Consider the following 12,993-nt stretch of genomic DNA (forward strand, 5'->3'; position numbering starts at 1 on the left):
TTTCCAGATACAGCTGTGGTTATTGTTTTGGCATATAACCTTCCAGATATTATATGTGTGTATATATATATATATGATATGGTATATATATGCTATATGCTATACATATATATATGATATGGTGATATATGATAGATATTAGTGTTATAATTTTAATGATAAATAACATTTCAGATAAGGAAATACATATTTCTGGAGATACTCGAGGCCCTTTTTTGTTTGTTCTTCCCCTTTATATATATAGATATTGTAACTTTTTTGAGGCATGCTTTTTAATAACAAGGTTCATATGGTCCCATTTGTATCTTCAGGGTATCTTTCTAAGACTAAGAAGAAACGTTAGGCATTGGGACCCAAATAGGCCCGAGACCTTAGGTTTCCTTAGATGGATATCTCCTTGAGAAGTTTTGCAAACTGTCGTCTCTTTGCACTGACTCTCCCAGGCTATCATCGAGGAAGCTGAAATTCGATGGACCGAAGTCCAGAAAGAAGTGCATGAGTTTGAAAAAGATATTCTAAAGACCATATCCAAGAAGAAAGGGAGTATTTTGGCCACTCAGAAAGTGATGAAGTACATTGAGGACATGAATCGTCGGCGAGTGAGTTGGCAGGTGGTTAGAGCTTAGAGAGGGGAATACTTTCATGGAATGATGAACAGAAGTGGTCCACGTGAGGCTGCCCCACTCCGTTTGGTCCACCATAACTCTTGCCCACATATGAACATTTTTTGGATCCCTCAAAGCGTGTGTGTCTTAAAATGCAAGTTTATCAAAGCCAAAATCAAACAGGCAGAATGGATATTCATAGTTATCTCAGATCAGCTTCTTCCTTTTAATTTTCTTGTTTGTTTCAAGACCTGCTGTCTTCTTGAGAAAAGTGTGAGCCTGTTTAGTCAGGTGATTACATAGTGTAGGACAAATAAACCTTAATTTCTTTGAGTTCCATTAGTGTGAGAATGAGACAAATGTTCCTTTACTTTCAAAGATTTTGTAGCCTATCAAGCTTTGGATCCTGCAGATAGGTAGTGGTACTAACACCAACATGTTATATGTAATAAAAAATTATGTAAATTACCAAGAGGGTAATAGATCAAGGAATCATAAGATCATTTTGTCAGGAAAGGTCCCTATATCCAACAATATACTCAAGTTATCTTGAATTTAAAAGTAATAGAAAATTTGTGTAGAGCAGACCCAGTTTCCTCTGCTTCTTGCTCTCGAGCAAGGATATCATAGCAACACCAGCTTGAGTAGACATCAAAGAGTTAAAAATAAGTGACTGCATGTTAGGGCTCAAAGTTTAGTTTTGCAGTGGCAGACCTGCCGATAGGGAAGAAGGAGGACAATTGATTAAAATTTGCTTTTATTTTTAAGGATAATATGAAGGATAAATTACGTTTGAAAAATGTTTCGCTCAAAGTCCAGAGGAAAAAGTTGCTTTTACAATTGAGGCAGGTATGTGGATTTGTCTTTCTTTCTTTCTTTTTTTTTTTTTTTAAGGTTACTGTAGTGGGTAGAACAACATCCTCCCAAAAATGTCCATGTCTCCGAATTCCAAAGATGTCCATGTCCTAATTCCTGGAGTCTGTGACTATGTTACTTTACGTGGCATAAAGATTTTGCAGGTGTGATGAAATCAAGAATGTTGAGATGGGGAGAATATCTTGGAGTATCTAAGTGGGTCCAATGTAATCACAAGAGTCCTTAGGAGAGGGAGGCAGGAGAGTGAGAGACAGAGAAGATGTGGAAATGGAAGCAGAGATCAAAGCGAAGGAAGGGATCATGAATGAAGGATGCAGACTGCCTGTAGCAGCTGGTAATGGCAAGGAAACAGATTCACCTCTAGAGCCTCCAGAATGAATGCCACCCTGCCAACTCCTTGGTTTTAAAGAACTGTTTTGGACTTCTGACCTCATGAGCTGTAAGAGAATACACTTCTATTGTTTTAAACCTCTGCATTTGTGGTCATCTTTTACAGTAGCAATAGGAAACTAATACAGTTTCTATGCTGATAAATCTGTAATGGAGCTGGCTTGAATTTAAAAGACCTTCATGGGGCTTCCCTGGTGGCTCAGTGGTAAATAATCCACCTGCCATAGCAAGAGACACAGGTTTGATCCCTGGTCCAGTAACTAAGATTCCATATGCCGCAGAACAACTAACTCACAACTACAGAGCCTGTGCTCTAGAGACCGGGAACCGCAACTGCTGAGCCCAGGTGCCACAACAACTGAAGCCCGTGTGTGAGCCCTTGCTCCACGATAAGAGAAGCTGCTGCAATGAGAAGCCCGCAAACTGCAACTAGAGAGTAGCCCCTGCTCGCCTCAACTAGAGAAAAGCCCCCACAACAACAAAGACCCAGCACAGCCAAAAATACAGGAAGAAAACTATGTGTAAAAACCCTCATGACATACTTGTTGACCCTTTTGGGGAGTGTGGCCTGGGTGGCACAGTTCGGAGTATGCTTTGCTGAGTCTTTGAGCAGCTGATCCAAAAGGCTCCTGATTAAAGGCAGACATGGCACAAGGCCTCTGGAATGTGGTTACATGGTTCCCTCCTCTCTGAGCTCAGTACTTCTGTCATTAACTCAAATGCAGGCACTGATGGCATAGCATCAGAGGTGGCCGCTGACAGTGACCCAGAGTCAGGCAGGAGAGTTAATGTCTGGGGCCTGTGGGTTGATTGACTTGGGATCCCAAAGGCTCAACAGGTTGGGGGCAACTTTAACACATGAGGTAACTAAGGCCAAATGTGAGATCCTTCACTTTGATTCCCCCCAAATACCTACACAGGTCCTGGGTGGCTTAGTCGTGGAGCAGCTGATACAGTCAGTTCAGTTGGGGGCCATGCTGTGGCCTAGGCTGCACTCCACAATGCCACCTCCCTCCCCTTGCAAAGGGGTGGTCTCTCTGCCCTCTGTTCTGACGTTCTGAGTAACCCCACCTGGAGCACCGTGTCTCACGGAGAGCTCCACGCTTGAAGGAATCTGCAAACTAGCATCCACATAGGAGAGGGAACAGAGAGCACATCAGGGGACCTGGGACTCATGGGGCCAAGGAGCAGGGGTCCATGCTGCCTCCAAGTGCTCTCTCTGGCTGCTGTGGGAAAGGACCACACCACTTGGGAGGGTCCCCAGGGTGGAGCCAGGGTGGAGATGTCAGCGAAGGAGAGTTGAGTTCAGTGGAAGAAAGAACGTGGCCCCACCATGTTTTCAAGAATGTGCCTCCTGATACTGAGTTCCTGGTTCTCTGGGCTTCATGCAAGCTCAGGCATCCAGAAGCATGAGAGAGGAAGCAGATGGCTGACCTTGAACCTAAAAGCCATTGCTACCCAGAGATGACACTGACAGGGTCCTGTCCTCACAGGCTCACAGGGAGAGGTGATGGTGAGAAAAGGCATAGATGTGTAACTGCTAGATGGAGATCACAGAAGCCATGACCAGGAGCCACAGAATCCAGAGACTGAGTGGAGGGAGGGGTTGCCTTCTGGTGTGGAAGATGGGAACAGTTTGAGCTGGAGGATGGGTCAAGTTAGGGCTTAAGGAAATTGTTGTGTTATTCGGGAGGAAGGGAAGAAGATGTCTTTTAGGAGGTATACAGCTTGAATAGCAAGTGGGTGAGGGGAGCAGTCCCGAGGTTGGCTTTTGTGACCACAGACGTGAGATGCCATAGAGCTGATGGGACAGGTAAGTGGGGTGAGGGCTAGGGAGGCCACCCAATGCACTGATACACCCCCAGTGCAGAAATGTCATGCGACCAAAGGAAAGGCATTTATGTGCTGCTTATTCTGAGTTTTCCAGGTTAAAAACAACTTTTAATGGCCTCTTCCTTCACAGCCCTGTTGAGGCACCACCTCCTCGGGGAAGCCTCCCTGACCCGGCCTTGCATACTCTCCTGGCCTGCCTGAGGGGCTTCTGTTTGCGTGCTGCCCCTGTGTGTCCCACAACACCATGCTGTGATCTGCCTGTGAACTGTCATTGAGTATGGGAGTACTGTATTTACTCAGATCTCTATCCCTAGGGCCTAACACCATGCCTGGCACCAAGCAGATCCCCAATCCAAGTTTGTAGAATGACTGAATGATGACTGACTTCCAAAAGCTCACCTGAAATTGAATGTATGGCTATACAGAAGTCACAACCTCATATCATTTCTTTTTCTTTTTTTGGCCATGTTCTATTCTTTATTATTATTGTTTTTTTACTGGCATATAATTGCTTTACAAAGTTGAGCTCGTTTCTGCTATACAATGAAGTGAATCAGCTATACGTATGCATACACCCCTCCGGGCCCCCTCACCCCATCCCACCCCTCTGGGTCATCACGGAGCACTGAGCTGAGCTGCCTTGCTATACTGCAGGTTCCCTCTAGCTATCTGTTTTACACACGGTAGCACATGTCGCTCCCAGTCTCCCAGTTCATCCCGCCTAGCCCTTCCCCCACTGTGTCCACAAGTCCTTTCTCTGCATCTGCATCTCTATTCCTGCCCTGCAAATAGGCTCCTCTGTATCATTTCTTTCAGATTTCACACTTACGCATTAATATATGTTTGTTTTTGTCTTTCTGACTTGTGACACTCTTCTTCCTGAGCTGTAGAAGGAGGAGGTAGGCGAGGCCCTCCACGACGTTGACTTCCAGCAGCTGAAGATCGAGAATGCTCAGTTTTTAGAGACGATTGAAGCAAGGAATCAAGAGCTGATCCAGATGAAGCTGGCATCTGGAAACACCCTGCAGATCCTTAACGCGTACAAAGTAAGGTCCAAGCTCCTGCCCCCGTGCCTGGGGTTTCCTGTGCCACAGCGAGGTTCTGGGACATCACTGTGGCTTCACTGAGAGCCTGGGCATCCTACGCTCCCCCGAGAGCCTAGGCATCCTACACTCCCCCGTTGCTCTCTGATTTCTCCCGACAAAGCCATATCTCCTGCTGTTGCTGCTGCTGCGTCACTTCTGTTGTGTCCAACTCTTTGTGACCCCAGGGACTGCAGCCTACCAGGTTCCTCTGTCCATGGGATTTTCCAGGCAAGAGTACTGGAGTGGGTTGCCATTGCCTTCTCCTGCCATATCTCCTAAAATCCCCCAAATGTCTCTATAACCCTGACTATGTGTTAAAACCAGTTGAGGAGCCTTTTTTTTTAAAAAAAAAAAAAAAGATAGACACACTAATTCAACCCCGACCAATTGAATTAAGAGGTGAGAGCCATACATTTTTTTTTAACTCCCCAGATGATTTTTATGCACTGTGAGTTTTAAGAACCAGCCACAATTAGGGCTGTATTTAATTTAGTCTGTAATAAGCACTTCCCTGGGGCTTCCCTGGTGGCTCAGTGGTAAAGAACTCGCCTGCCAATGCAGGAGACTTGGGCTCGATCCCTGTCTTAACAGGGAAGATGCCCTGGAGAAGGAAATGGCAAACCACTCCAGTATTCTAGCCTGGGGAATCCCATGGACAAAGGAACCTGGTGGGCTACAATCCATGGAATTGTAAGAGAGTCAGACACAACTGAGCAAATAAACAATGATAAGTACTTCCCTGCTTAAAACTCTGCAAAGGAAACCATCTTAGCTATAAATTAAAAAAAAACACACCTACTAAATAATTCCTTATCTACACAGAACTGTTTTTGGCGAGAAAGAGGCAATATTGACAATTAAGCAGGGACTGTGGGCATGAGCATGGCCTGTCCCTGGCAGACCAGGCGGCCTGGTCACTCTGCTGGCAACTGTCTGATGCAGTGGCCCATCTATCCTGCCCACTGGCCTGGGAGACAAGGGTGGTTTTTACAGAAGAACATTTGCAACTGATTTTGATAGAGAACACTCCCTTTGACACCCAGTTAAGTAAAATTGATTTCTCCCCTAGAAATTTCATTCTTCTCATTTGTAGACCGGTATCCCAAAATATTATACTTAATTATTTCATTTTGAATTTTATCAATAAAACAATTGTGGCAGTTTGTTTTCTTCTCTTGTTAATATAATTATACAGTGTCCTCAATTTTGCCTCTTGGCCTGCAAAGCCTGAAATATTTCCCATCTAACCTTTGACAGAACAAGGTTGCTGACCCTTGGCCTAGTGCCTTGGTGGCAACAGCAGCCATGGACTTAGGTAGCTCACAAGCAAACTTCATTTGGTCCACACGGTGTTATTTAAAAATGTGAATTCAAATGTGTTTATATTAGGCTTATGTTTGTTCAATGTTTTCCTTTTACAAATGAAAAACCTGAGGCTGAAAGAGAGAGAGTAATTGCTGGATTCAAGCCACATGCTGTGACGGAGCTGGGGCTCCTAGTCCAGTGCGTGTTCTGCCTTACCCACTGCCTTCCGCTGGCAAAGTGTGTGTAGACAAGGTCACGCTTACATTCTGAAATTCTTGTGTCCAGCTGGAGAGCTGCGAGGTATGTGGTTACACCACCCTGGACCTTGATCTGATCCTGAGGAATCAACTAAGTGGCCCAGGGCCAGTCAGGTCTTGTGGGGAAAAGTCAGGGCTTTGGAGTGGAGCTACTGGCTATAAAATACTAATATGACAGCCAGGCCCAGGTCTTGAGCTCCAGAACACGTAGTGCAGATTGATGGTGATACCCAAGCAGCTGGAACACAGGCAATGGTGGGCAGGATGGGAGCCATTCTGGTCAAAATCCCAGGGGCTAGGGTGCCTGTCAGCCTGTTGAGAATAACAGCAAGCAGATGGTGAAGGTGGGAGGAGACGCCTACAGGAGACCTATGGTGACACAGCCTGAAGCTGAGAGAGACACAGTTTGACTTTTCTGTATCTCAGTTCTCTGGTCTCCTGGGGAAAGCAGGGCCCAGCACTGGTGAGTTGTAGAGTCACGCCTCACCTGGGTTTGAATGGGGACTCCACTGGGAACTGTGGGCCGATGCTTCCCCTCTCAGAAGCAGGTTTTTGTGACTGCCCACCAGGACAGAGCTTGACTGGTCAGTGATGTGTCCCTAGCACTGAGGACAATGGCAAAGCAGGTGCTCAGTCAGAATTGTCAAAAAACTGCTAAAAATCCAGGTGTATGTTTATGGATGGATGGGCAACAGGTTGGATCATTTTCATTTTAAGGTCAAACACCCAAGTGTGAGACGTCATTAAAAATATGTAGAATGGGACTTCCCTGGTTGTCTAATAGCTAAGACTCCTTGCTCCCAATACAGGGACCTGGGATCGATCCCTGGTCAGAGAACTAGATCCCACATGCCGCCGCAGCTATAGAGGAAAGATCCTGCATGCCACATCTAAGACTCAGCACAACCAAATAAACACATATTTCTAAAATAATAAAAAAAAATATGTAGAATAATTTGCCTCTATTACTAAATATATGAGAACCTGTGGCACACTAGGCCCAGGGCTAAGTGCTGAGGGTTTGGCCATCAAGGAGACAGACACAGTGTCTTGTCTTCTGTGAGTTTTATGATTGAGTCTCAGTCAAGGGAGCCCCTTGGGGCATCCCTAGTGGCTCCATGGTAGCAAGTCTGCCTGCCGTTGCAGGAGACATGGGCTTGATTCCTGGTCTGGGAAGACCTCACATGTGAGATCTCACATGCTCACAGTAGCATCCACCTCTTTGTCCAAATGGTGGTGGTAATATGCCATGTGCTCTCCGTGTGTCAGGCTCTGCGCTCAACACTTTACCAGGATTTGTCTCTGTTAAGCCTTTCCTGGTGGCTCAGACAGTAAAGGATCCGCCTGCAATGCAGGAGACCCAGGTTTGATCCCTGGGTTGAGAAGATCCCCTAGAGAAGGAAATGGGAACCCACTCGAGCATTCTTGCCTGGAGAATTCCATGGACAGAAGAGCCTGGAGGGCTACAGTCCATGGGGTCACAGAGTCAGATACGACTGAGTGACTAAGCACCACAACCCTACAAAGCAGTCAGCCCAAGTCTAGAGAGGTTCTCTTAGTAAACGGTGGGGTGGGATTTGGGTCCAGGTGTGTCTGGGTGCTTTGCAGGTGAGAAGCCTCCCGAGGTCCTCTCCTCCCCTGCCTCTTAGGCACCAGGATTCTGAAAATCTGGAGTCATAAGAAGGACAGACCCAAGTTCCTGGACGGTCCTGCTATTCTGCTGAATAAAGAGTTGTCTGTCTCTTTTTCCTATAGCGATCATCTTTGCTCAAGACTTCCCGTGTTGTTATATTGCAGAGCAAGCTACACCACGCCATGCAAATGTCCCTCAATCTGACCAAGGAGTTCTTGCTGAGAAAAGAGTTACTTGAAAAAATTGAAAAAGAAACCATACAAGCAGAGGAGGTAGGCGAGGGTAAAACTCTTTCTGGTGTTTTTCTCCTTCTGTCAACAAGGACTTTGAGTCAGCCACCTTGGTTTTTGTCTAGAAAAGCCTAGATCAGAAAAATCAAAATAGTTCTGGGCCATCAGAGGAGAAAGTTCCCAGTCCATGGTGTTGGCATTTTAATTACTGCTGGGTTAGAATCTAGAGTCAGAAATCATCTAGAAACCACAGAGTCCAAATCACCCTTGAGAATTCCTTCCTTAAGTGATTCATAAGGTACCAAATTCAAAGTATAGTGTATTCAGTCTGGCAAAAAAACGTACAATGCATGTAATAATGTAACCAATATAAGAAAAAGAACACACAGCAAATGATAATGTTCTATGCAAAGGAGAGAAAGCTTTTTAGACGTGGAACTCTCACTTGGTACGATGGCTGCTCAGATGGTAGACTTGTGACCTCTGTCCCAGTGCACTCTAGGGCCTGTGGTCACCATGCGAACATCTGAGCTCCCTCCATCTGCATGGGGGTTGAGTGCTCTCAGTATTTTGCTGAGCACATAGAGGTGAATTCCCACAATCTAAATGCACCTGGGATTCTCAAAAGGGACTTTGGGGGTGAAGATGGGGGACAATGAGCCCTGGACTTGTATTCTGAAAGCCTGGCATCAAGTTTGGTGTTGCCAGTCTTTAGCCTTGAATAAGCCTTTGAAGTAGACAGAACTCAGTTTCCGCATCCAGGCAAAAGATGTCACAGCCTTTGTTGTGATCAGACAGGGTGCTTTGTGAACCTCTTACAACCATCCACCTGTTCAGTTATTACTATCATTGTCTCAAATGAGTCTGAAGTGTCCCTGACACTGCCTACAACAGTCCCGAAGCCACAGGATTACTGTATCTGACTCAGTTTTGCCATGGCATCCGCATCGTATTCTTGGTGGAGAGCCCAAATCCTTTGCAAAAAAAAAAAAAAAAAGCTGGTCTCAGTACAGAGTGGCCTGTAACACAGTCAAAGCAAAGATCTGGGTGTTCTCTCTATGTGGAATTCCTGTGGTCCTTCTTTGTTTGGGTTGATACTTCTTAGATGACAAGTAATATGTGAGATCAATCTTTAAAAGCCTGGCGTTAACTACTTAGTATATTTTCATTTTCTTAACTTTTAAAAAAACAGCTCAATTGGGATTTAATTCATGTATCAAATAATGTATCAATTTAAAGTGTAGATTCGAGTGGCTTATAGTATATTCCCAGACTTGCGTAACCATCAGCTTGAATATTTTAGAACATTTTCATCACCTCAGAAAGAAACCCCGGATCCACTAGATGTCCTTCATTTTACCTCACCTCATTCCCACCCGCCAACCACTCACTCACTCACTTTAGTCACTCAGTCGTGTCTGACTGTGACTCCATGGACTGCAGCACACCAGGGCTCCCCATCTATCACCAAATCCCGGAGTCTACCCAAACTCATGTCCATTGAGTCAGTGATGCCATCTAACCATCTCATCCTCTGTCATCCCCTTCTCCGCCTGCCCTCAATCTTTCCCAGCATCAGGGTCTTTTCAAATGAGTCAGCTTTTTGCATCAGGTGGCCAAAGTATTGGAGTTTCAGCTTCAACATCAGTCCTTCCAATGAACACCCAGGACTGATCTCCTTTAGGATGGAATAGTTGGATCTCCTTGCAGTCCAAGGGACTCTCAAGAGTCTTCTCCAACACCACAGTTCAAAAGCATCAATTCTTCAGCGCTCAGCCGTCTTCGCAGTCCAACTCTCACATCCATACATGACCACAGGAAAAACCATAGCCTTGACTAGACGAACCTTTGTTGGCAAAGTAATGTCTCTGCTTTTGAATATGCTATCTAGGTTGGTCATAACTTTCCTTCCAAGGAGTAAGTGTCTTTTAATTTTGTGACTGCAGTCACTACCTGCAGTGATTTTGGAGCCCCCCAAAATAAAGTCAGCCACTGTTTCCTCATCTATTTGCCATGAAGTGATGGGATTGGATGCCATGATCTTCGTTTTCTGAATGTTGAGCTTTAAGCCAACTTTTTCACTCTCCACTTTCACTTTCATCAAGAGGCTCTTTAGTTCTTCTTCACTTTCTGCCTTAAGGGTGGTGTCATCTGCATATCTGAAATTATTGATATTTCTCCCAGCAATCTTGATTCCAGCTTGTGCTTCATCCAGCCCAGCATTTCTCATGATGTACTCTGCATATAAGTTAAATAAGCAGGGTGACAATATACAGCCTTGACATACTCCTTTCCTGATTTGGAACCAGTCTGTTGTTCCATGTCCAGTTCTAACTGTTGCTTCCTGGCCTGCATATAGATTTCTCAGGAGGCAGGTCAGGTGGTCTGGTGTTCCCATCTCTTTCAGAATTTTCCACAGTTTGTTGTGATCCACACAGTCAAAGGCTTTGGCATAATCCACAAAGCAGAAATAGATGTTTTTCTGGAATTCTCTTACTTTTTCGATGATCCAACGGATGTTGGCAATTTCATCTCTGGTTCCTCTCCCGTTTCTAAAAACCAGCTTGAACATCTGGAAGTTCACAGTTCACGTATTGCTGAAGCCTGGCTTGGAGAATTTTGAGCATTACTTTGCTAGCGTGTGCTGCTGCTGCTGCTGCTAAGTCACTTCAGTCGTGTGCGAATCTGTGCGACCCCTTAGACGGAAGCCCACCAGGCTCCTCCGTCCCCAGGATTCTCCAGGCAAGAATACTGGAGTGTGTTGCCATTTCCTTCTCCAGCTAGTGTGTGAGATGAGTGCAATTGTGCGGTAGTTTGAGCATTCTTTGGCATTGCCTTTCTTTGGGATTGGAATGAAAACTGACCTTTTCCAGTGCCATGGCCACTGCTGAGTTTTCCAAATTTGCTGGCATATTGAGTGCAGCACTTTCACAGCATCACCTTTTAGGATTTGAAATAGCTCAACTGGAATTCCATCACCGCCACTAGCTTTGTTTGTAGTGATGTTTCCTAAGGCCCACTTGACTTCACATTCCAGGATGTCTGGTTCTAGGTGAGTGATCACACCATCGTGATTATCTGGGTCATGAAGATCTTTTTTGTACAGTTCTGTGTATTTTTGCCACATCTTCTTAATATCTTCTGCTTCTGTTAGGTAGCCACAGGTGACTACTAATCAGCTTCGTGTCTCTGTGAATTGGCCTTTTCTCATAGGGTCTTCCGGAGAAGGCAATGGCAAGCCACTCCAGTACTCTTGCCTAGAAAATCCTATGGATGGAGGAGCCTGGTAGGCTGCAGTCCATGGGGTCTCTACAAGTCAGACACGACTGAAGCAACTTAGCAGCAGCAGCAGCATAGGGTCTTCCTAGGTGGCTCTAGTGGTAAACAACCTGCTTGCCAATGCAGGAGATGTAAGAGGCGTGGGTTTGGTCCTTGGGTTGGGAAGATCCCCTGGTGGAGGGCATGATAACCCACTCCAGTATTCTTGCTTGGAGAATCCCATGGACAGAGGAACCTGGTGAGTCCATTGGGTCACAAAGTGTCGGACACAATTGGAGAGACTTAGCATGCCCACATGCTGCATTGCAGACATATTCTTTACCACTGAGCCACCAGGGAAGCCCTATATATATAGTACCTCTATGTTTAACATTTACAGAAACTGCCAAGCTGTTTTGCAAACCGGCTGCTCCATTTTACATTCCCATCAAAAATGTATGTGTGAGGGTTCCAATTTCTGTACATCTTCACCAACACTTGTTATTTTCAGGTGTTTTCTTCAATGCTTTGCAATAGGTGGGAAGTGGTATTGATTTGAATTTCTTTATGACTAACGGCATTGAGCATCTTTTCATATGCTTTTTGGCTACAGGTCTGTCTTTCTTGGAAAAATGTCTATTCAAGACCTTTGCCCAGTTTTTTTTTTTTTTTTTAGATTTATTTATTTATTTTTGGCTGCACTGGATCTTTGTTGCTGCATGGGCTTTCTCTGGTTGTGGCGAGCGTGGGTTACTCTTCAAGGATTTCTAATTGCAATGGCTTCTCTTGTTACAGAGCATAGGCTCTAGGTCCATGGGCTTCAGTAGCTTGAGAATGTGGGCTCAGTAGTTGCTGCTTATGGACTCTAGAGCACAGGCTCAGTAGTTGTGGTGCATGAGCTTAGTTGCCACTTAGCATATGGAATCTTCCCAGACCAGGGATCAACCCCCTGTCCCCTGCATTGGCAGGAGGAATCTTATCCTCTGTACCACCAGGGAAGTTCCCTCCTTGAGCTTCTTTATAATCTTCATGATAGCTGCTTTGAAGACTTTGCCAAGCCCTTCTTCTGGATTCTCTGAAAAGCAGTTTATGTTGCCTCTTTTTATCCCTGTGTGGATCACATGTCCTTGTTTCTTTCCTATCTCATAATTTTTCTTGCAAACTGGACATTTTAGATAATATATTTTAGCAACAATATCTTGGTCTTGTTATTATTTTTGCTTGTTGTTTAGTGATTTGGCTGCACTATTGGGTAAAGTCTCCCTCTCCTGCTGTTAGTAGCCTCTGATGTGGCTCCTCAGAGGGTACAGCTCATGGATTCTATCTCCCTGACAACCAGGGTGATTTCAGCTGAGTTCTCTTTGACTCTTCCATCTTCCAGCTAAACCTCTCGCTGGTCTGCCTCTATTGGTACCACACGTAGCTGTTAGCCTCCATTCATTACTAGCTGATGGCTCTACTGCCTTAACACCCTGAGACATTAACTGCTCCACATTCGTGATCTAATTAACGTCAGGCTCG

General features: G+C 45.2%; 1 protein-coding gene across 4 annotated transcripts in view; it reads left to right on the forward strand.

The window, feature by feature from the left end:
• Positions 1-12,993, forward strand: part of CCDC113 (coiled-coil domain containing 113) — a 30,987-nt gene that overhangs the window by 10,461 nt on the left and 7,533 nt on the right. The window contains exons 4-7 of one of the 4 annotated variants that reach the window (XM_061387366.1): positions 444-611; positions 1,374-1,454; positions 4,595-4,750; positions 8,107-8,256. In XM_061387366.1, coding sequence (XP_061243350.1) covers positions 444-611; positions 1,374-1,454; positions 4,595-4,750; positions 8,107-8,256 — 555 coding nt within the window. The remainder of the gene's footprint in view (positions 1-443; positions 612-1,373; positions 1,455-4,594; positions 4,751-8,106; positions 8,257-12,993) is intronic. The other 3 variants (XM_061387367.1, XM_061387368.1, XM_061387369.1) reach the window with 3 other exon arrangements.

This window comes from Bos javanicus, chromosome 18 (assembly GCF_032452875.1).
Source record: "Bos javanicus breed banteng chromosome 18, ARS-OSU_banteng_1.0, whole genome shotgun sequence".
NCBI lineage: Eukaryota > Metazoa > Chordata > Mammalia > Artiodactyla > Bovidae > Bos > Bos javanicus.